The sequence below is a fragment of the Scyliorhinus canicula genome, chromosome 2, assembly GCF_902713615.1.
Source record: "Scyliorhinus canicula chromosome 2, sScyCan1.1, whole genome shotgun sequence".
Lineage (NCBI taxonomy): Eukaryota > Metazoa > Chordata > Chondrichthyes > Carcharhiniformes > Scyliorhinidae > Scyliorhinus > Scyliorhinus canicula.
Window position 1 is genome coordinate 183,931,806 of NC_052147.1, and position 26,947 is coordinate 183,958,752.

General features: G+C 46.2%; 1 protein-coding gene across 1 annotated transcript in view; it reads right to left on the bottom strand.

Moving 5' to 3' along the window:
* The window catches only part of wdr75 (WD repeat domain 75), a 44,143-nt gene extending 30,636 nt beyond the window's left edge, over nucleotides 1–13,507 (bottom strand). Inside the window, exons 1-8 of the mRNA XM_038789186.1 lie at nucleotides 13,307–13,507; nucleotides 5,579–5,708; nucleotides 4,739–4,804; nucleotides 4,561–4,657; nucleotides 2,472–2,596; nucleotides 1,501–1,571; nucleotides 1,257–1,370; nucleotides 18–106 (exon numbers count right to left, since the gene is read on the bottom strand). Coding sequence (XP_038645114.1) covers nucleotides 18–106; nucleotides 1,257–1,370; nucleotides 1,501–1,571; nucleotides 2,472–2,596; nucleotides 4,561–4,657; nucleotides 4,739–4,804; nucleotides 5,579–5,708; nucleotides 13,307–13,401 — 787 coding nt within the window. The 5' untranslated portion in view covers nucleotides 13,402–13,507. The remainder of the gene's footprint in view (nucleotides 1–17; nucleotides 107–1,256; nucleotides 1,371–1,500; nucleotides 1,572–2,471; nucleotides 2,597–4,560; nucleotides 4,658–4,738; nucleotides 4,805–5,578; nucleotides 5,709–13,306) is intronic.
* Between the last annotated feature and the right edge of the window lie 13,440 nt (nucleotides 13,508–26,947).

A 26,947-nucleotide genomic window follows, 5' to 3' on the forward strand; every position in this document is an offset into this window, starting at 1 on the left:
ACAATGCACTTCCCTACCTTCTGCTGAAAAGACCAGGTCATTGACTGCATCGTGGTGCCAGTGCTGTGATGAATAGGTATACTCCTGTTTGTGATTAAAGTTCCTCCTATGAATTTAAAAACAGCCTCACATGAGGACTAGAAACTCCTCACCTTTTCAAAAGCTAGAATCTACTTTTCCTTTCAGCCAAGTGAAGACTTTCAATACATTTTGAAAAATGAATATAGTTCAATATCAAAATATCCCAAAATAGCAGCTCCTTTTAGGAGTAACTGTCGAAGTGTTTCACAATATAGATATACGAGTTCCCGCTTTAATTCAATTTTCTACAGGAAGTTTCCCGACCCTGATGGCCAATATTGCGTCTTTATGGTAGAGTACATTAAATAGACAAGAACATCTCAGCGGAGATCTCCAGTTATAATGAATTATCTGATCTCAATCAAGACTGCCGACTTAAGAAAAACACTCTTGAATCTTCCTTCTACTTATTTATATTTTAATGTTAAACAGTATTAAAGATGCTGATTCTGTAAACAATTTCCTTGGTTTGGGCAGTGACATTTTAGTACCTATACATCTTAGTTCCCAAGCACCCTGTTTTTTCATTGAAAATAATGAAGCATCTCATTGCTATCCGGATATTTGCAGCTTTTATTTTTGATTGCACTTTATAAAATAGTCAAACAAAACTTTGTACAAAGTAATTTTCTCAGCAAACGTTATTGTAACCTGCATTCTAGCAGTTACAAAATAATGTGTGTTTAAAATGTTTGTATCAGTTTTCTAAACAGCAATATGAAACGGGGAAAGAATTAAAATTAATTCTAATGGTCATTTTATAAATTTAGTTTTTCGTGAAGGTGCTATCCAAATTAAAATAGGGAATGAGAAGGAAGAAGAAAAATATATTTTTAAGTATTTCAACTCCAATATCATTTAACACTACTCATAGAAGGACTAAGGCCTTGGTTTTCAGATTACATCACAACATCCTAGAAAGCCAGTTACAAGTTATATGATAAAACCAAGATCACAAAGCACATACCCATTTTAAATTATTTTTTATTGCATCTACTTTTGAGGATGCACATGGGTACGTTAGGTAAGGAAGAATTCCAACAAAGTCATATATGCAAGTTTTCTGATTTCAGTGTGCACGGAAAGGTTTTCCCCAATGGTGGAAACCAAATAAAACTAATTACAAGTGGCTTATCAAAGATGAATTTCAGAAGCATGATGAAAGAATGCCATACCAGAGCCGGATTTTGCCATCTTTGTGGCCTGTTGCTATACAGTCTTCCTTTGGATGGCAGGCTACACAGGTGAATGCATTCGCTCCTTTCCGATTTTTGATACCCAAAGGAAAACTTTAAACAAAGTAAAACAAGATTATTTTGTTGTTTCCTTGATTGTAAACAGATTGTTTTACGGACTAGTCTGACATGATAAAACTAGTATGCAGAGAAAAACCAAAGTAATATTCCAACTAAGGATTACCTGTAATGCTTTTTCTTTTTGAAGAAAAACACACGGAGCTCAAGAGCTTTGACTGAAGCAACATATACACCCTGTTAAATGAAAATAACATCAAGTAGAAAATGTAACAAATAAAGAAGGTGCATTTTTCATTCTAATGAACTACTAAATCACTTACCTTAAAAAACCATGCAAAATTAATTGTGTATGATTAATAAAATTAATTTATTCATTATGTACCCAAATTATCGTTAATTAGAAACACTGCCAAATGAATTGCCAGTAAGAGCCATTTCCTACAACTTGCCCACCCTCCCCCACCCATTTAACTAGTAACTGTCGGATTATATTCTAACTACAAATTAATCTCCCTTTGGATTAAATTTTATTTCTCTAGGCATACATACGTTATGAAACAACTGGAAGATACAACAGTTATACTTGCACTTCCTTTCCGTTTCCAATAAAAATTATATAAGACCATAAGACATAGGAGTGGAAGTAAGGCCATTCGGCCCATCGAGTCCACTCCACCATTCAATCATGGTTGATTTCAACTCCATTTACCCGCTCTCTCCCCATAGCCCTTAATTCCTCGAGAAATCAAGAATTTATCAATTTCTGTCTTAAAGACACTCAATGTCCCGGCCTCCACCGCCCTCTGTGGCAATGAATGCCACAGACCTACCACTCTCTGGCTGAAGAAATTTCTCCTCATCTCTGTTCTAAAGTGACTCCCTTTTATTCTAAGGCTGTGCCCCCGCGTCCTAGTCTCCCCTGCTAATGGAAACAACTTCCCTACGTCTATCCTATCAAAGCCATTCATTCATTATAAGGTGCAATTAAAATGCAGTCATTAACGTACAAACGTATTACCTGAATCAAACTATCATAAATTGTTTATATTCATTTTGTTTTACACTTTTGAAGAAGAAAATGTTTATAAATGTATTTTAAATTACTTTTATTTTAAAATAGTCAAAGAGTCATACCTCTCTGCCAAAAGCTATTGATTTTGGTGATTGACATACATCATCCAAAATGAGTGTCAAGTCTTTTGCTTCGACTTCTTGAGCAGTTGATTTGGGCAGACTGATGGACATCAACTGAAGCTTCCCTGGAGAACATCACAGATTGCAAAGCAGGAGTACAATACATAAAGTGAGGAACCATCCAATTTTACTTTACATGTCATGATTTATCTTTCAAAACATTCCACCTACTACCAAAATGTAAAAGACAATTTGCCATCAGAATCAAATTCTAAAATCTATTGTACTTGATCAAAGAAAACAATTAATATCGTTGAGATTGGTTACTAAATTGATAATTACATATAATCGCTCGGTAATACAGGACTTGAGTATTGTTGAAGAGATGCCGCTGAAGTTTTTTGTTGTGCGTTCAAGACAAATGTAAGAATTTTAAATGATCACAGCAATTTATATTACAGGTGAAAAAGGGTGCTGACTACTTGGCAAATTGATACCAATAGGTCAACTGGCACATTAGGGAAAGGCAGCATATTTTGACCACTCCATTTCAAGAGTCAATTTGAACGCAGGATGGAGCGTAACAAGCAGCAGTAGATTCAAAGATCACAAGCATATCAACTATGTATTGGAAATATGCCCAGAATAGGAAGTACGGCTCTTTCCATCAAAAATAAGCTTCTTGAGAAAAGCAATGGAAATGTTTCAAAGTTCTAGACCTAAAGGGAATCACATTGCTGCACCATCTATTTGGACATAGCTGCTGATATTAAAATTGAATTCAAATGTGTGAGTTTCTAAACTCCGAAATGTAATGGATATCTATTCAGAAAATGGCTACATGTCTAGTTTATCGTGGCACAGTGACGTGCTCAATTTGCGATGGCTTCTTTCAGCAGCACATTTGTAAATAAGCCAACATCAAACAAGCACTTGGACAAGCCAGTGCAATCAATATGTAGTCAACTTATAGTCTTCGCCAAGATGAAGACACCCTTCACCATGGGCGTAGGAAACTCACTAAGAAACAGCTGTATTAATTCACTCAACCATTTGGCCAATTCATGCTGCACAGAACCGACCATTAATAAAATAGGCTGTAATGAGACATCATTTTAATGTGTGTTATGCAAGCTCGCAAATGGGCCAAAGGCCACCATTTTCAGATCTGAAAAGTGTCTGGTCTATCTCAAGTTCCCAGGAAAGGGAAAGCATCTCAAAATTTGAATAAGTTAAGCAAGCCATTTCCAACTGCAACTGTGCAGTGACAATGCAAATGGTATTTTCCATTAATAGTTTGCAGCCAACAGTTCAAAAGGGCGTTCAGCCTCCAACACAATTAAGCAATGTAGTGTATGAATTTCAGTGGCAGGTACATTGGCCATACATCCCTATGATTGGCTGGTGTAATCAAATAACATATTCCTCCAGATGTTCATAATAGGCAGAGTACAGACCATACTCAACTAGCCCATGCTTATAACATCTAAAAACATCTACTGTTAGATGCAATTCTTGCATTTATCTTGATGAGTGCAAGATGAACAGTTTTGGCAACATGCCTCTTCTCAGCAATAATAATTACATGCAGATGGCAGCACGGTGGCTCAGTGGGTTAGCCCTGGTGCCTCACGACGCTGAGGTTCAAGGTTCGATCACGACTCGGTCACTGTCCGTGTGGAGTTTGCACATTCTCCCCGTGTTTGCGTGGGTTCTGCCCCCACAACCCAAAGATGTGCAGGATAGGTGAATTGGCCAAGCTAATTTGCCCCTTAATTGGAAAAATGAATTAGGTATTCTAAATTTATAACAAAAAAAAAAATTACATGCAGATTAAGAGGCTCGAAACTAAAATAAGTTTTCTGTACATTCCAAACTCTGTCAAGGTTCCAGCTGCAAAATAGAAGAGAATTTGACCAACGTATTGTGATCACAATATTTTACAGAGCATTAAAGCATACAGCTGATTATATTACTGTGTTAAATCAGCTTTTCAGGGTCTTCTATCTCTGTATTTTAGCTGCACAGACAATGCAATGTTAGCAAAGGATAACCTTTCTTAAAGCAGACGTCAAAACCTTTTTGTTACCTGTAACTTTATTATCTTTTGGAATAATAGCAAAGATGGACTTTTCATCAGCAGCAGATGCGTACAGGGCAAGAAGTTGAAAATCCACAACAAAGGTCTACAAAGAAAATAAATAGTTACCACACATTTGAAAGAAAACTTTTTTTTACTATGTGTTTCAGAGTACAGTATCACTTACTTTTATTAATATTCCATCGGTGAAGTCCCATAGTTTAATAGTGCCATCCAACGAAGTAGAGTACAGCTGTGAACAAATAGCTGGATAATCAGTAGCAATTTTAAAAGACTTTTCACTGCAGTTAAAATGTACACTGTGCAGGCTTATGCATAATTAAACCTTGTAGTTGTAAGTTTGAACCAAATAACAACTATTATTTAGACTCTCAACAATACCAGGAGACAAGACATTCCTCCGTAAAAGGAGAAGGACTACAGCACCAATAGTTGTACTGGCTTGATATATATTTTTTTAAATTTAGAGTTCCCAATTCTTTTTATTTTCCAAAGGGGCAATTTAGCGTAGCCAATCCAACTGACCTGCATATCTTTGGGTTGTGGGGGTGAAACCCACGCAGACATGGGGAGAATGTGCAAAATCTACACGGACACCAACCAAGGACCATATTCGAACCGGGTCCTCAGCGCCGCAGTCCCAGTGCTATCCACTGTGCCTGGCTTGATATTTTTAAGGACTTTCAATTGTTTTGTGAAAGATGGGATCCCTTGGGCCTTTTTTAGCTTGAGGAAGAAAAATAAATATGAGCACTTTGCATTGGTCAAAAGCCTATAGCTTAAACTATTAATGGAGGCTCGATAAACATGGAGTAGCAAAAATGTTAGAAACCCATACGTGAAAGGGAAATGAGGTACATTTAGCATCTGGGCTGCATGACAAGTGCCACAATGCCAGAAAATTTTCAATTGTCCAACATTCACATTTTTAATACATCAGAGCCCAAAGATATGATGTTTCTCCAAGAGATGATTTCCTGCATTTCTTCAAGATCATAGTTCTTACCTGCAAATGATTTTTGGGATTAAGCTGAATGCCTGTGACGAGATTTTTATGGCCTTTCAGGGCATGCACACATTCCTCTGTGGCTGTACTATACACTTTTACAAGATCCCCTGATGCACACAACAAATATCTGAAAAACATTAAGCATCTGAGTACTATTCTGTAAAGGGAGAAAAAATAAATCTTAAAAAGCAAGCTCCATTCTGTTTGTGTAATGGCTAAAAGGCTTCTCCCGAATGCATTATGAATTTTGTACCCTCTATACATTTGATACTGAATGTATCCCAGTTAATATCAGGCTGGTTGAAATTCGACTGTTACTGCCTTTTTTTCTGTACTTCCAGCAATTTGCCTAAATATCTGCGAGCTGATCTCCTTCAGACTGTTTTAGGCTCTTTGACATACTTCTGTAGTGCAATTGCTCCTTTTAGTTCTACCTATGTGGCCTGATTTGATGGTAGTTCCAGTGTATCATTGCTCCTCACATCTCTAATTGTTTCCTTCATCAATACTGTAACCTATTTTTTTTTTTTTAATCTCTCAACTATCCGACTATCCTGTTATCAGGAATGTTGAGTTGCCCTCCCTGCCCTTTAAGCAAACTTTCAATTGCATTTTTGGGTGTCTGCATCCTCTGCTCACCTGTCTTATATACTAGAGCACTTGTACACCACTAATGAATGAACAGTTCCTTTGTTGGCTATTTTCTAGCCTTTGTTTCCTGAGCCTTCCAAACTTCCTCGCCATTTTTCTTCTCTACTTTCCTTCCGAAGTTATGCTCAGACTCCTATCCCCTCCTGCCAAACTCTCCTCAGCAATGACAACAACTCTTCCCACCATAATATTGGTTCCTGCCCTGCTGAGGTACAACCTCCCTACATGTATAGGTACCACATTCCCAGTTCCCCAGGACAAAAACCCTCTGATATCATCTTGAATCATAGTCACCTGAACTATCTCCTCCTTTGTCATAGTACTCAGGAGCATGGCAGCATGAGTAAACTTTGAGGATCTATTTTTACTTTCTTTCCTAGCACCCTGAAATCTACCTGCAGTATCCCATCTCTATTTCTATCTCTGTCACTGGTACTGATATGCACCATGACCGCTGATGGTTCCCCTCAGAATCTTGTGCACCAAGGTGGTAACATTCGATTATCAAGGAGTCAGGCTGACGGCGGCTGCAAAAATGCCTATCTGTTCCTCGAGTGGTCCCAGGGTATTGTTACAGACATTCCTCAGGATAATTAACAGTAGGGTTATTGGCAATGAGGAGGAGCAGAGAGATCTTGGGGTCTATGTTCATAGATCTTTGAAAGTTACCACTCAAGCAAATAGAGCTGTGAAGAAGGCCTATGGTGTGCTAGCGCTCATTAGCAGAGGGATTGAATTTAAGAGCTGTGAGATGATGATGCAGCTGTACAAAACCTTGGTACGGCCACATTTGGAGTACTGTGAGCAGTTCTGGTCGCCTCATTTTAGGAAGGATGTGGAAGCTTTGGAAAAGGTGCAAAGGAGATTTACCAGGATGTTGCCTGGAATGGAGAGTAGGTCTTACGAGGAAAGGTTGAGGGTGCTAGGGCCTTTTCTCATTAGAACGGAGAAGGATGAGGGGCGACTTGATAGAGGTTTATAAGATAAACCAGGGGAATAGATAGAGTAGACAGTCAGAGACTTTTTCCCCAGGTGGAACAAACCATTACAAGGGACATAAATTTAAGGTGAATGGTGGAAGATATAGGGGGATGTCAGAGGTAGGTTCTTTATCCAGAGAGTAGTGGGGGCATGGATTGCACTGCCCGTGGAAGTAGTTCGTCGGAAACATTAGGTGCCTTCAAGCGGCTATTGGATAGGTACATGGATTACGGTAAATGATGGGGTGTAGATTAATTTGTTCTTAATCTAGGACAAAAATTTGGCACAACATTGTGGGCCGAAGGGCCTGTTCTGTGCTGTATTTTTCTATGTTCTATAGTCTCCTTGGTTGAACCATCAGGAGCTGCTTCAAGAATTACCTTCCTAAATAAGGTCTGAAATGGGGATGTTCAATGATGATTGCATAATATTCAATACCATTTGCAACTCCTCAAATACTGCATGCAGCAAGACTTAGTGAACAGTCAGGCTTAGGTTGATACGTGGCAATAATATTCATGGCACACAAGTGCGAGGAAATGACCATGGATGGATTTGTTTATCGCCATGTGTACCGAGGTACAGTGAAAAGTATTGTTCTGCGTACAGTTGAGACAGATCATTCGGTACATGAAAAGAAAACCAATTGGGCAAACATATAAAAATATACAATGTGAATAAATAGACACAGGCATCGGGTGCAGCATACAGGAGTGTAGTACTACTCAGTAGAAAAGATGTGTGAAAATATCAGTTCAATCAATAAGACGGTCAGTTAAGAGTCTGGTAACAGCGGGGTGAAGCTGTTTTTGAATCTGTTCGTGCGTGTTCTCAGACTTTTGTATCTCCTGCCCGATGGAAGAAGTTGGATGAGTGAATAAGTAGGAGGGGACTTTGATTATTCTGTCCACTTTCCCAAGTTAGCAGGAGGTGTAGACAGAGTAGACAGAGGGCAGCATTGTGGATAGCACAATCGCTTCACAGCTCCAGGGTCCCAGGTTCGATTCTGGCTTGGGTCACTGTCTGTGCGGAGTATGCACATCCTCACCGTGTGTGCGTGGGTTTCCTCCAGGTGCTCCGGTTTCCTCCCACAGTCCAAAGATGTGCAGGTTAGGTGGATTGGCCATGATAAATTGCCCTCAGTGTTGGGTGGGGTTGCTGGGTTATGGGGATGGGGTAGAGGTGTTGACCTTGGGTAGGGTGCTCTTTCCAAGAGCCAGTGCAGACTCGATGGGCCGAATGGCCTCCTTCTGCACTGTAAATTCTATGAATACATGGGAGGCGGGTTCACGTGATGGACTGGGCTGTGTCCGCGACTCTCTGTAGTTTCTTATAGTCCTACACCGAGCAGTTGCCATATTAGGCTGTGAAGCAGCTAGATAGTATGCTTTCTATAGTGGATCTGTAAAAGTTGGTAAGAGTCAACGTGGACATGCCAAATTTCCTTAGTTTCCTGAGAAAGTAAAGGTTCTGTTGTGCTTTCTTGGTCAGTGTCGACGTGGGTGGACCAGGACAGATTGTTGGTGATGTGCACACCTAGGAATTTGAAGCTGTCAACCATCTCCATTTGAGTACATTAGATGGGTCGTTCTTTGTACAATGTGTGCAGGAGGGTTTCCTGACACAATATGTTGACAGGCCAACAAGAGGCGAGGCCACATTGGATTTGGTTTTGGGTAATGAACCAGGCCAGGTGTTAGATCTGGAGGTAGGTGAGCACTTTGGAAACAGTGACCATAATTCAGTGACCTTTACATTAGTGATGGAAAGGGATAAGTATACCCCGCAGGGCAAGAGTTATAGCTGGGGGAAGGGCAATTATGATGCCATTAGACATGACTTAGGATGTGTAGGTTGGAGAAGTAGGCTGCAAGGGTTGGGACACTGGATATGTGGAGCTTGTTCAAGGAACAGCTATTGCGTGTTCTTGATAAGTACGTACCAGTCAGGCAGGGAGGAATGGGTAGAGCGAGGGAACCGTGGTTTACCAAAGAAGTGGAATCTCTTGTTAAGAGGAAGAAAGAGGCCTATGTGAAGATGAGGCGTGAAGTTTCAGTTGGGGCGCTTGATAGTTACAAGGAAGCGAGGAAGGATCTAAAGAGAGAGCTAAGACGAGCAAGGAGGGGACATGAGAAGTCTTTGGCAGGTAGGATCAAGGAAAACCCAAAAGCTTTCTATAGGTATGTCAGGAATAAAAGAATGACTAGGGTAAGAGTAGGGCCAGTCAAGGACAGTGGTGGGAAGTTGTGTGTGGAGGCTGAGGAGATAAGCGAGATACTAAATGAATACTTCTCGTCATTATTCACTCAGGAAAAAGATAATGTTGTGGAGGAGAATGCTGAGACCCAGGCTATTAGAATAGTTGGCATTGAGGTGCGTAGGGAAGAAGTGTTGGCAATTCTGGACAAGGTGAAAATAGATAAGTCCCCGGGGCCTGATGGGATTTATCCTAGGATTCTCTGGGAAGCCAGGGAAGAGATTGCTGAGCCTTTGGCTTTTTTTATGTCATCATTGGCTACAGGAATAGTGCCAGAGGATTGGAGGGTAGCAAATGTGGTCCCTTTGTTCAAGAAGGGGAGTAGAGATAACCCCGGTAACTATAGGCCGGTGAGCCTCACGTCTGTTGTGGGTAAAGTCTTGGAGAGGATTATAAAAGATACGATTTATAATCATCTAGATAGGAATAATATGATTAGGGATAGTCAGCATGGTTTTGTGAAGGGTAGGTCATGCCTCACAAACCTTATCGAGTTCTTTGAGAAGGTGACTGAACAGGTAGACGAGGGTAGAGCAGTTGATGTGGTGTATATGGATTTCAGTAAAGCGTTTGATAAGGTTCCCCACGGTCGGCTATTGCAGAAAATACGGAGGCTGGGGATCGAGGGTGATTTAGAGATGTGGATCAGAAATTGGCTAGTTGAAAGAAGACAGAGGGTGGTGGTTGATGGCAAATGTTCAGAATGGAGTTCAGTTACGAGTGGCGTACCACAAGGATCTGTTCTGGGGCCGTTGCTGTTTGTCATTTTTATAAATGACCTAGAGGAGGACACAGAAGGTTGGGTGAGGAAATTTGCAGACGACACTAAAGTCGGTGGAGTTGTAGACAGTGTGGAAGGATGTTGCAGGTTACAGAGGGACATAGATAAGCTGCAGAGCTGGGCTGAGAGGTGGCAAATGGAGTTTAATGTAGAGAAGTGTGAGGTGATTCACTTTGGAAAGAAAAACAGGAATGCGGAATATTTGGCTAATGGTAAAATTCTTGATGTGGAGATGCCGGCGTTGGACTGGGGTGAGCACAGTAAGAAGTCTTACAACACCAGGTTAAAGTCCAACAGGTTTGTTTCAAACACGAGCTTTCGGAGCACGGCTCCTTCTTCAGGTGAATGAAGAAGGAGCCGTGCTCCGAAAGCTCGTGTTTGAAACAAACCTGTTGGACTTTAACCTGGTGTTGTAAGACTTCTTACGGTAAAATTCTTGGCAGTGTGGATGAGCAGAGGGATCTCGGTGTCCATGTACATAGATCCCTGAAAGTTGCCACCCAGGTTGATAGGGTTGTGAAGAAGGCCTATGGTGTGTTGGCCTTTATTGGTAGAGGGATTGAGTTCCGGAGCCATGAGGTCATGTTGCAGCTGTACAAAACTCTGGTACGGTCGCATTTGGAGTATTGCGTACAGTTCTGGTCGCCTCATTATAGGAAGGACGTGGAAGCTTTGGAACGGGTGCAGAGGAGATTTACCAGAATGTTGCCTGGTATGGAGGGAAAATCTTATGAGGAAAGGCTGATGGACTTGAGGTTGTTCTCGTTAGAGAGAAGAAGGTTAAGAGGTGACTTAATAGAGGCATACAAAATGATCAGAGGGTTAGATAGGGTGGACAGCGAGAGCCTTCTCCCGCGGATGGAGGTGGCTAGCACGAGGGGACATAGCCTTAAATTGAGGGGTAATAGATATAGGACAGACGTCAGAGGTAGGTTTTTTACGCAAAGAGTGGTGAGGCCGTGGAATGCCCTACCTGCAACAGTAGTGACCTCGCCAACATTGACGGCATTTAAAAGTTTATTGGATAAGCATATGGATGATAATGGCATAGTGTAGGTTAGATGGCCTTTAGTTTTTGACTTCCCATGTCGGTGCAACATCGTGGGCCGAAGGGCCTGTACTGCGCTGTATCGTTCTATGTTCTATCTCCACCTCAGCACCATTGATGCAGACAGGGGTTTTTACGATATTGTGACCAGCTCTTTAGTTTTGCTGTCATTAAGGGAGAGATTGCTGCCATTACACCACTCCACTAGGTTCTCTATCTCCCTCCTGTATTCTGACTCATTGTTGTTTGAGATCCAACCCACTACAGTCGTGTCGTCAGCAAACTTGTAGATGGATTTGGAGCCAAATTTTGCCACACAATCATGTGCATGGGGAGTATAGTAGGGGGCTAAGTACGCAGCCTTGTGGGGCCCCAGTATTGAGGACTAGCGTGGAGGAGGTGTTCTTGTTTATCTTTACTAATTGTGGTCTATGGGTCAGAAAGTCAAGGATCCAATTGCAGAGTGAGGAGCCCAATCCTAGGTTTGGAGCTTTGATACGAGCTTTGCTGGAATTATGGTGTTGAAGGCAGAGCTGTAGTCAATAAATAAGAGTCTGATGTAGTCTGATACAAGTTGTCGAGATGCTCCAAGGATGAGGTACAGCCAGGGACCGGTTGTGGCGGTAGGCAAATTGCAGTGGATCAACGTATTCTGAGCGTATGGTGTTGATGTGCCTCATGATCAACAACAGAAAATCTAACCATCTTCCTTTGACAGTCAATAGCATTACCACCAATGAACCTCACGCCATCAACATCCTGGTGGTTACCGCAGATCAGAAACCTAACTGAACCAACCATTAAATACTGTAGCTACAAGAACAATTCAGAGGCTGGGAATTCTGCAGCAAGTAATTCAGCACCTTCCAGAAGGCACAAGTCAGAAATGTGATGTAATACCCTCCAGTTGCCCGAATATGTGCCGCTCCAACGACATTCAAGAAGCTCAACACCACCCAGAACAAAGCAGCCCACTTGATCAACAGCCCATCAGTCATCTTAAAACATTCAGTAGCATCATCTGCAAGATGCAATGCACCAACGTGCCAAATTCCTTCATCAGCATATTCCGAACCAGAGACCTCTACTATCTCTAAGGACTGTAGATGGGTGGGAAGACCACAAGCTGCAATTTCCCCTCCAAGTCACAGAACCTAGACTTGGAACCATTACTTCATAGAATTTACAGTGCAGGAGGCCGCCATTCGGCCCATCGAGTCTGCACCGGCTCTTGGAAAGAGCACCCTACCCAAGGTCAACACCTCCACCCTATCCCCATAACCCAGTAACCTCACCCAACACTAAGGGCAATTTTGGACACCAAGGTCAATTTATCATAGCCAATCCACCTAACCTGCACATCTTTGGATTATGGGAGGAAACCAGAGCACCTGGAGGAAACCCACGCACACACGGGGAGGATGTGCATACTCCGCACAGGCAGTGACCCAAGCTGGAATCAAACCTGGGATCCTGGAGCTGTGAAGCAATTGTGCTATCCACAATGCTACCATGCTTCACTGAGGGAACAACAGTCACAATAAACAGGAGCTCCAAGTTATCAGTTGCAGGCTACTTCAATTGATTACAGATAGAAGTGCAGCACTGTAACAAGTAGGAATGTTTAGTCATTTGGAATCTGCCAGCAGTAAAGTGCAAGGCTCTGTTGAAACCACTAAAACATATAAACAGGCCCAATTATAAAATCAGGCATCACAGGGAGCATCCCATTCCAACCTGGGACAGGTAAACGTAGTCTAATTGTTGACTTGGAGAAACAGAAGCAGATGGCCACTCGGTCCTTCCTGCCTCTGCTGACTGCAGATGTAAATCAGAGCCACCCCCTCCCCGATGCTGCAGCTCCCCGGGAATCAGAGTTGCTTCCATCCCAGAACCGGGCACAGGAACACCGCGTGGCTGCAAACAGCTTCTCTCCAGCAGGTTCCCCGCTCGCAGCCTTGGACTGCGCTCAGGAGCCGGCACGGAGCAGCTAGGGACAGCGCTCACCTGCTGTCGGCCGAAAAGACGGGCCGTCGGTAGTTGATTCTGCTGCCGCCGCAGCGAACCACGCGCACATCAACCGGCTCGATTCCTTCCACCATCTTCCCTGACCTCTGACTCTTCACCTCACAGTCACGTGGGCTGCGAAGGGGAACACGACAGGGGCGGGATCTAGAACGAGAGTGGCAGCGAGAAGGGCGGGGCCTAGAGGCGCGGGGCCGAGAGACACTGACGGGGAGGGGTTTAACGGCTGCAAAAGCGACGAGAATGAGAGGCAGGGAGAGGGGCGGGGCCTAGAGGCAGGGAGAAGGGCGGGCCCAGAAGCAGCGAGAGAGGCGGGGCCTAAAGGCAGCGTCAGCGGGGAGGCCGAGGCAGAGAGGGGCGGGGCCCAGAGACACGGAAGGGGCGGGGCCTAGAGGCAGTGTGGAGGTGGGGCCTAAAGGCAGCATGAGGAGGGAGGCCGAGGCAGAGAGGGGTGTGACCAAGACAAGCGAGGGGGTGGTGCCTACAACAAGAGTCACGATGTGGAGATGCCGGCGTTTGACTGGGGTGAGCACAGTAAGAAGTCTTACAACACCAGGTCAAAGTCCAACATGTTTGTTTCAAACACGAGCTTTAAGAGCCCAGCTCCTTCCTCACTGCTCCTTCCTCAGGTGCATAAACAAGAGTGACAATAAGAGGGGCGGGGCTTTGCTGCTCTTCAGCAAATTTCATATCCATGCTGCCACTCTCCCTTTAATACCATAGGATTTAAATTTGCTCGCAAATGTAAATAAAATAAGAATTGCATTATGTTGGACTTTTCGTGACCAATGGACATCTCAGAGAGCTTTACAGCTGGTGGAACAATTTCAAAGTCACGGTTACAGCTAGCAGCCAAGCTACACACAGTAACCCTCTACAAACAGCAATGTGATAAGGTAAGACAACTTGTTTTGTGATGTTGATTGAGGAATATACAGTCCGTAGAATCCCTAGAGTACAGAAGGAGGCCATTTGGCCCATCGAGTCTCCACCGACTCTCTGAATGAGTATCCTTACTAGGCCCCACTCCCCCCACCATATCCCCATAACCCCCACTAAATCTGCACATCATTGAACGATGTGAGCAAACCGGAGCACCCGTAGGAAACCTACGCAGCCAGGAGGAGAACGTGCAAACTCCACACAGTCAGTCAACCAAGGACAGAATCAAACCTCAGTCCCTGGAGCTGTGAGCCAGCAGTGCTCACCTTTGTGCCACCGTGCTGTCAGGAACTGGGGATAACTCTCCTGCTGTTCTTCAAAATAAATAACTTCTCAATGTCTTTTACATCTACCTGAGCAGACAAATGGGATCTCAGAGACAGCAAATCCAACAGTGCAACAATCTCTTAGAATTACACTAGCGTGCTAGGCTTAATTTTTGTGCTTAAATCCTAGTATAGAATCTACACACAGCTATGTGATTCAGAAACAAGCGGGCTTCCAACTGAATCATGGCTGAGAATCCGAGAAATAGGTTTTGGTGCTGCTTAGGGAAGTTCCTATACATAGCAACACCTGTATTACACTCATCAGCCCTTTCCAATACTTCATCAAAAAATATGATCAAGTTAAATGGTAATTGTCCAAAATAATTACCTCTAAAATATTTTCCACGACCAACATTCGGCTGCTATGGACTTATCCCCTCCTTTTTTAAATAGGGGTGGCATAGCGGTTAGCACTGCTGCCTCACAGCGCCAGAGACCATGGTTCAATTCCAACTTTGGGTGACTGTGGCACGTTTGCACGTTCTTGCCATGTCTATAGGTTTCTTGTGGGTGCTCCAGTTTCCTGTCACAGTCCAAAGTTATGCAGGTTAGGCAGATTGACCATTCTAAATTGTTCCTTAATGTCCAGAGGTTAGATGGGGTTATGGGGTTACAAAGATGTGGGGCTGGATTCTCTGTCAAAATTGCGGTCGGCGTGGAGGCGGAGAATCCACTTTCACGCCGTAATCAAGCCCGGCGCCGGTCCGGCGATTCTCCGGGCCTCGAAAATTGGCCTCACCGCGGAGTGTGCTGCGCTGCCGAGGGGCCATAGCCAGAGACCCACTCACCGCTCCCGACTAGCCGAGTTCCCAACAGCGTGGAGCTAACCACCTATTGCCAGTCTGGATACTAGCGTGCCGCCCTAGGCAGGAGTAGGGAGATCAGAGGTCAGGGGGGGCCTTATAGGCAGCCGGGGATTAAATCTGCGCAGTTTCAGGCTCAGACACACGGCCTATCGAGGGGGGAGGGGGGTCTCTTTTCTCTGTGTGGCTCCGCGGCCGAGTCCGCCATGGGCTCGACGCGGCTGCTGGAGGCCGCTGCCATGCGCATGTGTGGACTCCGAACCGGAAGTGCAGGGAACGTACCCGCAGCTAAAGCTATGAGATTTACTCTGGGTCCCTGCTAACCCCCTGCAGAGGCAAGAGAAATCTTCCAGCACTGGCTCAGATGTTTTAAGGCCTATCTGGCTGAATCAAGTACTCCAGAAGCTACAGAGGAGCAGAAACTCAGTCTACTGCACGCAAGGGTGAGCCACCGTATATCTTCTCAACTAAATAGTACCAACTCGTATACGGGGGCCCTAGCCATGCTAGATTGAATGTATGTGAGGCCCATCAATGAGGTCTACACGCGCCATATTTGTACGACCCGCCGCCAGCGCCCCGCGGAGTCGTTAGAAGAATTCCTGCGGGAGTTAAAGATTTTCGCTCGGGACTGTAATTATCAGGCCAGCTGAACAGCACATGGAACTTGCCGTTAGGGATGTGTACGTGGCAGGCCTCAGATCGAATTATGTGCGCCAGCGGTTGTTAGAAAAAGGGGCCCAGAACTTAGAGGACACAGTAGAACTAGCTACCACTAAGGAGGTCTTACTCCGCAGCCTCACCTCGTTCCCTGCGGACCAACGACCCCATCCTGGGCCCCCGACCAGCGACTGCCCCAGGCCTGCACCACACGGCCACCCAGCCATCACGCAGCCCCAGTATGCCACTTTTGCGGGCAGCCCCAGCACCCACGGCAGTACTGCCCGGCCCGTAAAGCGACCTGCAGCAGCTGCGGTCGCAAGGGACACTATGCCCGGGTCTGCCTGGCGAAACAGGCCTCCTCTTCTAACTCCCCCACAGCCCAGAGCACCCATTTCCAGAATCCACAGGCCCGCAGGCCCCGAAATGCTGCGGCCTGTACTCCAATTCCGCCTCCAAAGGACACGTGCGACTCATGGGGGCCGCCATCTTGGCAACCCCCCTCCACGTGGCCGGCCACGTGCGACTCATGGGGCCCGCCATCTTGGGCGCCATCATCCTCGCCGCCCGCCACGTGCGATTGACGGGGGCGGCCATCTTCTTCCAACTCAGAAATTCGACTAGAAGGTTATGAACTCAGAGGGCAGTCATCACGGGGCCACTCCAGCACAGCTGATCGAGCCGCCGACTACCCGCAACTCAGCGCAGTAACACTGGACCAGTCGCGTCCAAAGCACCTCCGCAACTCCATGATGACTGTTTAAATCAACTGGTACAGGACACCGTGCCTCTTCGACTCCGGGAGCACCGAGAGCTTCGTACACCCAGAACTGGTAAGACGCACCGTCGCGACCCTAACGATCCAGGGCACTAGCTACTCAAACTTCCAGCTGTACGTGCTCCCTGAACTCTGCACCCCACTCCTACTGGGACTCGATTTCCAGTGCAATCTCAAAAGCCTCACACTCAGCTTCAGCGGGTCCCTACCTCTACTCACTATTTGCAGCCTCACCACCCTAAAAATCGACCCCCCTCCACTCTTTGCCAATCTCACGCTGGACTGCAAACCCGTAGCCACTCGCAGCAGGCGATACAGGCTGCAGGACAGGGTATTTATCAGAACCGAGGTCCATAGGCTCCTACGTGAGGGGATCATAGATGCCAGTAACAGTCCCTGGAGAGCTCAGGTGGTGCTCGTCAAGACCGGGGAAAAATTCTGAATGGTAGTGGACTATAGCCAAACCATTAATCGGGTTCACGCTCCTTGATGCATATCCCCTCCCCAGAATTGCAGACATGGTGAATCAGATCACCCATTATAAAGTCTTTTCCACGGTGGATCTGAAGGCTGCATACCATCAGCTCCCAATCCGCCCGGAGGACCGCCACTTCACGGCGTTTGAGGCCGACGGCCGCCTCTTCCACTTCCTCTGGGTTCCCTTTGGCGTCACTAATGGGGTCTCGGTGTTCCAACGAGCAATGGACCGAACGGTGGACCAGTACGGGCTGCGGGCCACGTTTCCGTACCTGGATAACGTCACCATCTGCGGCCACGACCAGCAGGACCACGATGCCAACCTCGATCGATTTCTCCAGACTGCCCAGAAACTCAACCTCACGTATAACACGGAGAAATGCGTTTTCCGCAAGACCAGGCTAGCCATCCTCGGCTATGTCGTGGAGAACGGAGTCCTGGGCCCCGACCTGGACCGTATGCGCCCCCTCTTGGAACTCCCTCTCCCTAATTGTCCCAGGACCCTCAAAAGGTGCCTAGGATTCTTCTCGTATTATGCCCAGTTGTCCCTCAATATGCGGACAAAGCCCGCCCACTATTTAAGGCCACACTCTTCCCTCTATCGGATGAGGCTCGTCAGGCCTTCACTCGTATCAAGGAGGACATCGCCAAAGCGGCCATGCGGGCGGTGGATAAATCCGTCCCTTTCCAGGTAGAGAGCGATGCCTCAGAGGTCGCTCTCGCAGCCACACTAAATCAGGCTGGGAGACCAGTCGCCTTTTTCTCCCAAACCCTCTCCGCTTCGGAACTTCGACACTCCTCGGTCGAAAAGGAAGCACAAGCCATCGTGGAAGCGATACGTCACTGGAGGCACTACCTCGCAGGTAGGAGGTTCACCCTCATCACCGACCAAAGATCGGTTGCCTTTATGTTCGACAACTCTCAAAGGGGCAAGATCAAAAATGATAAGATCTTACGGTGGAGGATCGAACTCTCCACCTACAAGTATGATATTATGTACCGACCGGGGAAGCTCAACGAGCCCCCAGATGCCCTGTCCCGCGGCACGTGTGCCAGCGCGCAAGACGACCGCCTGAAAGCTATTCACGATGACCTCTGCCACCCGGGGGTCACCCGGCTCGCCCACTACGTCAAAGCCCGAAATCTGCCTTTCTCCACAGAGGAGGTGAAAGCCATCACCAGGGACTGCCCGATCTGTGCGGAGTGCAAACCGCACTTCTATAGACCAGACAGGACCCACCTGGTCAAGGCTTCTCGGCCCTTTGAATGCCTCGCTATCGATTTCAAAGGGCCACTCCCCTCGACCAATAGGAATGTGTACTTCCTGAACGTCATCGACGAGTTCTCTCGTTTTCCCTTTGCTATCCCGTGCCCCGATATGACCTCCCACACAGTCATTAGGGCCCTGCAGAGTATCTTCACCCTGTTTGATTTCCCCAGCTACGTACACAGCGACAGGGGTTCGTCCTTCATGAGCGACGAGCTGCGTCAGTACCTGCTCGAAAAGGGCATCGCCTCGAGCAGGACTACCAGCTACAACCCCAGGGGGAACGGGCAGGTGGAGAGGGAGAACGCGACGGTCTGGAAGACCGTCCTACTGACCCTCCGGTCCAGGAAGCTCCCGACCTCCCATTGGTAGGAAGTCCTCCACGACGCGCTCCATGCTATTAGGTCCCTCCTATGTACGGCCACCAACGTGCCCCCTCACGAGCGGCTATTTGTTTTTTCCAGGGGCACTACCACGGGGGTTTCGCTCCCAGCATGGTTAAAGACACCGGGCCCGGTTCTCCTCCGGAAGCACGTCCGGACTCACAAGACTGACCCACTCTTAGAGAGAGTGCTCCTGCTCTATTCAAACCCACACTACGCATTTATAGAGTACCCTGACGGCCGTCAGGACACTGTTTCCCTCCGGGACCTGGCACATGCAGGATCCAACTCCGACACCATCGCCGCTGAGATACCCCTCACACTATACCCCTCACACTATACCCCTCCCAACCCCCCGCGCCTGGCGCCCCCATGCCTACAGTTCCGCTGCCCGTGCTCCGCGCCCCCGCGCCATTGGGTTTCCGGCGCTCCCCGTCACCAGTCGAACCAGTCGGATATGAAGCTCTGACAGAATCACCCCCAGAGTCCGCCATGGTTCCCTCGCCGACCGCCACCGCCCAGCCACCAGAAGAGGCTGCAACCCCAGTGCTTTATCAATCCCAGAGGACGACTCGGCCGCCAGATCGACTTAACCTGTAAATTGTAACTTGTAATTCGCAATTGGGAATTGGTAGACACATCACTCCCGCTGGACTCAATTTTTACAGGGGGTGAATGTGGTGAATCACAGTCCGTGTTATTCACACTGTTATATATGATGTACTGTGTGTAAGCTCGGTATACGAGCAGTTGCGCGGCTCTGCCCCTAGGGGGAGATGAGGAGTTTGTACTGGGCTCCACCCATGGCTCTGTCCATGGCTCCTCCCACTAACCAGAAGTATAAAGCCTGGCAGTCTGAGCCTGCCTGCCAGTTCATCTCGTCGCAGGCAGGCTCCGTTGTAAGATCATTAAAACCATTGTTCACTTCCAACTACGTGTCGTGTGAATTGATGGTCACATCACTCCCATTTCTCCCGTGGGTTAGAGAATTGTGACCAGAACTTCTACAATTTCTACTTTTAGTTCCCTCAATAGCCGCACAGGTTGTATCTCATCTGGACAGGGTAACTTTACTAGTTTGAAGGCTGCCAACCTTTTAATCCTTCCTCTTCATTTACACTTAAACCTATCCAATATTTACAGCCTCCACATTGGCATTATCTGGTAACGTCCTCTTCTCTAGTGAAAACAGAATTAAAATACTGATTTAGTATCTTAGCCATGCGCTCTCCTCCAGATGAATATATCTATAATGGTCCCTAATTGATCGCACCCTTTCCTTGATTATCCTTTAGTTATTTATGTATTTAGAAAATAAATTTTACATGAGCTGCTAGGTCTTGTACTTTCTCTTTGCCCTCTTATTCCTTTTTAGATCTTCCCTGTAATTTTTACATTCAACTTTACTTTTTACTCTGTTATCAATGTTACAATTGTCAGAAACCTAATTTTTCTATCTCATTTTGACTTTTGAATCTTGAGTCACCCCGTGGTTTCTAGCTTGGAATGTCCTTCCTTTCCTCTTCATGGAAATGTGTGCACTTCAATCATCTCCTGTTTGAAGCACTCCACATTGGTCAATTACTTTTTTTCCTCGTAAATTTTGATTCCAATCCCACTTCAAATCAGAAGGGGGAAATTGAAGGGGGAGTCAAAAGATTGAATTGTGTGCGTAGTTTCCTTTTGAACATCCGTTTTCCCAAGACAGCAGAAGATGTAGACAGAGTCAATGGATGGAAGGCGGATTCGCGTTTTGGACTGGGCTGTGCCCACATCTCTCTCTAGTTTCTCTCTAGGGCCAAACAGTTGCCATACCAGGCTGTGATGCAGCCAGATAGGATGCTTTCTATGGTGCATCTGTAAAAATTGGTAAGAGTCAATTTGGACTTGCTAAATTTCCTTAGTTTCCTGAGGAAGTATAAGTGTTGTTGTGTTTTCTTGGTTGTAGTGTTAAGGTCCAGCTCGGCACCATTGATGCAAACAAGGGTGTGTACAGTACTTTACTTCCTGAAGTCAATGACCAGCTCCTTAGTTTTGCTGACATTAAGGGAGAGATTATTGTCGTTGCACCATGTCACTAGGTTCTCCATCTCTCTCCTGTACTCTGACTCATCGTTGTTTGAGATCCAACCCACTATGGTTGTGTCATCAGCAAACTTGTAGATGGAGTTGGAGCCAAATGTTGCCACACAATCATGCGTGTACAGGGAATTTAGTAGCGGGCTAAGCATTCAGCATTGTAAGGCCCCAGTATTGAGGGCTATTGTGGAGGAGGTGTCATTCTCTATCCTTACTGATTGTGGTCTATGCGTCAGGAAGTCGAGGATCCAGAGTATTATGGGCCAGGGTTTAGAGAACCCCAAAGTGTATCATGGAGTTCACCTGACCCACAACTTTTAATAGATTGTGGTTATAGGTGTGATGTAACAGAGATTTACAGTACTTTTAAATTAAAACAATGCTTATTTATGAAACCACTTTATAAACCCACAGTAAACATCTTAACAATTATCAACACCAATCCTCCCCACAGATCCAATATTCTTTCAGTAAACCTTAATCTTTCCTTATTAACATCCACAAGACAAAATACCCTTTTTAACACAGAGATCAGGTTTAGATTCACTACTGAAAGCAGTCAGCACTTTGAAATCACCCAATTGATCTGGAGACAGTCTTCAGTTGGAAGAGAGAGATCCTTATGCAGCTCCTTTCTTTGTCTGCAGCTATCAAAAAGAAACTACACCCTGTAGCAAACAGCCCAAAGCGAAAGTAAATGCAGACAGACAGCCCAGCTCCACCCACTCTCTGACATCACTGCAGCTCTCTAATAAACATCCATTTCTTAAAGATACATCCGCTACCGCTATTTTATAAAAAAACACCCATTTCTTAAAGGTACTCTCACATGACAGGAGGGAGGAGCCCAATCCTAGGTTTTGGAATTTTGATATGAATTTGGCTTGGATTATGAAATGAAATGAAATGAAAATCGCTTATTGTCACGAGTAGGCTTCAATGAAGTTACTGTGAAAAGCCCCTAGTCGCCACATTCCGGCGCCTGTTCGGGGAGGCTGGTACAGGAATCGAACAGTGTTGCTGGCCTGCTTGGTCTGCTTTAAAAGCCAGCGATTTAGCCGAGTGAGCTAAACCAGCCCCAAGATTATGATCTTGAAGACACAAGCACAAGGTCAGACATCTCCCTTCAGATTTCAGAAACATCCAGAAGCAGCCGTTGACATGTTGTAGCCCATTATGTTTTCATGAATGGAATGATCTGCCTGGACAGTACGCAGAACAATGTTTTTCACTGTACCTCGGTACATATGACAAATCTAAATCTATTTGGGCATCGGCCCCAGGCCACCAGAAGTAGCTTACCGCCAACTCCTTTATTCTAAATACACTGGGATGACCCTCGTGCAGCTGTTCCAGGATTTACTTCACAGACACAGCAGAATGATTACTGTAGTGCACCACAATAATATTCCATTTTGTGCTGTCAACTCAAGATGCCTGGTAAGGTAAGGTTTAAGGTCTGGTTTCTTTCTGTGCTCTTGTGTTAGAGTGCCTTTTTGAATCATGTCCAACACCTTTCCCATCACTGGATCTGTTTGGGTAAATATTTGCACCTGAGAAGACGTTACCGGAACATTTTCCACATGGTACGATACGTTGTTGAAGTGTTCATCAAATTCGTGCTTATCTTTTTCGTCTTGTTGGTCTGCAGTGGCAGCCTGGACAAAGTATCTATGTTTGCTTGCTGTTCAGACCTATGATATTCAATGGATTGGATTGGATTGGATTTGTTTATTGTCACGTGTACCGAGGTACAGTGAAAAGTATTTTTCTGCAAGCAGCTCAACAGATCATTCAGTACATGGAAGAAAAGGGAATTAAACAAAATTCAAGAAAATACATGAGAATACATAATAGGGCAACACAATATATACAATGTAACTACATAAGCATTGGCATCGGTTGAAGCATACAGGGTGTAGTGTTAATGAGGTCAGTCAATAAGAGGGTCATTTAGGAGTCTGGTGACAGTGGGGAAGAAGCTGTTTTTGAGTCTGTTTGTGCGTGTTCTCAGACTTCTGTATCTCCTGCCCGATGGGAGAAGTTGGAAAAGTGAGTAAGCCGGGTGGGAGGGATCCTTGATTATGCTGCCCGCTTTCCCCTGGCAGCGGGAGGTGTAGATGGAGTCCATGGATGGGAGGCAGGTTTGTGTGATGGACTGGCGGTATTCACGACTCTCTGAAGTTCCTTGCGGTCCTGGGCCGAGCAGTTGCCATACCAGGCTGTGATGCAGCCCGATAGGATGCTTTCTATAGTGCATCTGTAAAAGTTGGTAAGGGTTAATGTGGACATGCCGAATTTCCTTAGTTTCCTGAGGAAGTATAGGCGCTGTTGTGCTTTCTTGGTGATAGCGTCGACGTGAGTGGACCAGGATAGATTTTTGGTGATATGCACCCCTAGGAATTTGAAACTGCTAACCATCTCCACCTCGGCTCCGTTGATGCTGACAGGGGTGTGTACAGTACTTTGCTTCCTGAAGTTGATGACCAGCTCTTTAGTTTTGCTGGCATAATCGTGTGCTGACAAGATTAACACCCAATGTTGTAATCCACTTGCAGCGAACAAAGAGATCCCCTTATGTGACCTAAATATTGTTGTTAAGGGAGGATGGTCAGTTAATAGAACAAACTGACTGTCAAATGAGTAATGGTGGAATCTTCGAACACCAAAAATAAGGCTGAGAGCTTCTTTCTCAAGTTGAGCATAGCTGCACTCAGCGCAAGTCAACATCCTAAAGCAAATGCTGTTAGAATCATAGAATCCCTACAGTGCAGAAGGAGGCCATTCAGCCCATTGTGTCTGAATCGACCCTCCAAAAGAGCACCCTACCTGAGCCGACTTCACTGTCCTATCCCTGTAACCCTTCCTAATGTTTGAAAACTAAGAGGCAATTTTGCATGGCCAATCAACCTAACCTGCACATCTTTGGTTTGAGCACCCGGAGGAAACCCACACAGATATGGAGAGAAAGTGCAAAGTCCACACAGACAGTCACCAAGGTTGTAATTAAACTGGGGTCTCTGGTGCTGTGAGGCAGCACTGTGAGGCGCCACTGTTTTGCCCTTAAAGCTTCATCTCTGGGTGGGATTGGACCATCAACTTTCTGGTTAACAGCCAAACGCGCTAACTGATTGCACCACAACTGGCTGCTCTTTGCCTGAAAGCATTGCATGCGAGACAACTGCTCCAACTCTATAAGGTGATGCTTCACAAGCAAGCTGCAGCTTCAGTTTTGGGTTATAATGGACCAATAACTCCGATTCCTGTAAACCTTTTAGACATTTTGGTAAGCATTTTCACAATCTTCCATCCAGAGCCAAGCTTGTTTGTTATAAAGCAAAGTGTAAAGGCTTCAGTCTTGTTGCTCAGTGTGATATGAACTTTCCATAGTAATTTAATCTTGGAAATTACTTTAACTGAGTCACATTCTTCAGTTGTGGACCATCCAGGATCTCGAACATTGTCTTAGGTTCTTTGTTAGGACCGTCTTGGTTTATGATGTGTCCAAGATAGTGAATAGGAGATTTAAAAATTCGCAATTCTCTTCCTTGACCCTGAGATTGTGTAGCTGCAGCCTTGCAAGCGCAGTTTCTAGGTTTTTTACCTGCTCTACATTGTTCAAACCTGTAACCAAAATGTCGGTAAGGTAGCATTTCATACACGATAACCCACTCAAGATCTGATGCACAGATCGTTGGAAGAGAGCCGGTACTGACGTTATCCCAAACAGAAGCCTCCGGACCGAAACCATGATCTCATTGAATGGCGGAGCAGGCTCGAGGGGCCAGATGGCCTACTCCTGCTCCTAGTTCTTATGAAACAGACCACTGTGTGTTACTATGGTCAGTGATAATTGAAGCTCAATTGTTACATTCATTTGCAAACAAGCTTGGGAGAGATCAATTTTACTAAATATTTGTCGCTTGAGAGACCTGCAAAAAGACCTCCGATAAGCGGTTAAGGGTACTGATCCTCACATAATACAGGATTGATATTCGTTTTGAAATCCACGCATATTCCGACTGAGCCGTCCTTCTTTAAGACTGGGATGATCGGGGTTGACCCATTGCTCGTGGTAACAGGCTCAATGGCTCCAGTCTTCAGTAATGTCTTGAGTACTTCTTCCACTTGAGGTTGAATAGTATAGGGTACAGTATGTGCTTTCGAACACTTAGAACATAGAACGTACAGTGCAGAAGGAGGCCATTCGGCCCATTAAGTCTGCACCGACACACTTAATCCCTCACTTCCACCCGATCCCCGTAACCCAATAACCCCTCAGAACCTTTTTTTTTGGTGACCAAGGGCAAATTATCATGGCCAATCCACCTAACCTGCATGTCTTTAGACTGTGGGAGGAAACCGGAGCACCTGGAGGAAACCCACGCAGACACGGGGAGAACGTGCAGACTCTGCACAGACAGTGACCCAGCAGGGAATCAAACCTGGGCCCTTGGCGCTGTGAAGCACAGTGCTATCCACTTGTGCTACGGTGCTGCCCAAAAACTTCGGCGCTAAGGGGAAATTAAAGGATACTGGGAGGTAAAATAAAGGAAAATCCTAAATTGTTTTACAAGTACATTAACGGTAAAAGGATAACTAAGGAAATAATAGGGCCCATTAAGGACCACAGTGGTAACTTGTGTGTGGAGCCGGAGGTTGTATGCAGGGTTTAGAATGTTGGAACCAACAATTCTACGGACACGTGCTTGTAGGATTAGAATAGCGGTTTTAATATACTCACAACAGAGCCAGCCTATTAGCCATTGAAATTTCGGTGAAATAGCCGGCTGACCATGTGGCACTTATCTTTTATACAGCAGCTTCCGGGGGAGGAGTCCTGGACAGAGCCAAGGGAGAAGCCCCTTACAACTCGAGCATTCCCAGAGCTACTCCCCCTGGAGGACAGGTAGTGCAACTAGACTTACAATACAGACACATGTATATACAGATTCTAATCTGGTGTGAATCACATTCACCACATTCACCCCCTGTGAAAAAATCGAGTCCAGCAGGGGTGGTGGCTCACAGAGTTGGTCTGTCCGGTGGATGAATTGTTCTTTTCGATCTGCGGAGCACCGGGGTTGCAGCCTCTTGCGGTGACTGGGTGGGTGTTGAGAGCTGGGGTACGATGGCAGACTCCGGGGCGGGTCCCGTCCGAACTTTATACACCTCTGGCTCGACCGGAGACTGGGGGCGGGCTGGTTCTGGCTCGTGGAACCGGTGGGGTGAGCTTGCAGAATCGGGGGCGCGAGGGGGCGGCAGCATAGGGAACGGGGTAAGGGGTTCCTCAGCGGGGGTGGGGGGGGGCTGGATCCAGCGGGTGCCAGGTCCCGAAGGGATACTGTGTCCTGGCGACTGTCCAGGAACTCCACAAATGCGTACTGGGGGTTGGAATGGAGGAGGTGCACCTTTTCAACAAGGGGGTCAGCTTTGTGCCCCCTGACGTGCTTCCTCAGGAGGACCGGGCCTGGTGTCCTCAGCCACGCCAGAAGTGAGACTCCCGTGGTAGCGCCCCTATAAAACATGAAGAGGTGCTCGTGAGGGGTTTGATTTGTAGCTGTACAGAGGAGGGATCTGATTGCATGGAGTGCGTCTGGGAGGACTTCTTGCCATTGGGAGACTTGGCGTTTTCTAGACCGGAGGGTCAGCAGGACGGTCTTCCAGACCGTCGCGTTCTCCCTCTCCACCTGCCCGTTGTAACTGGTAGTCCTGCTCGAGGCGATGCCCTTGTCGAGCAGGTACTGACGCAGCTCGTCGCTCATAAAGGACGAACCCCGGTCGCTGTGCACGTAGCTGGAGAAACCGAACAGGGTGAAGATACTATGCAGGGCACTAATGACTGTGTGGGAGGTCATATCAGGGCATGGAATGGCAAAAGGGAATCGGGAGAACTCGTCGATGA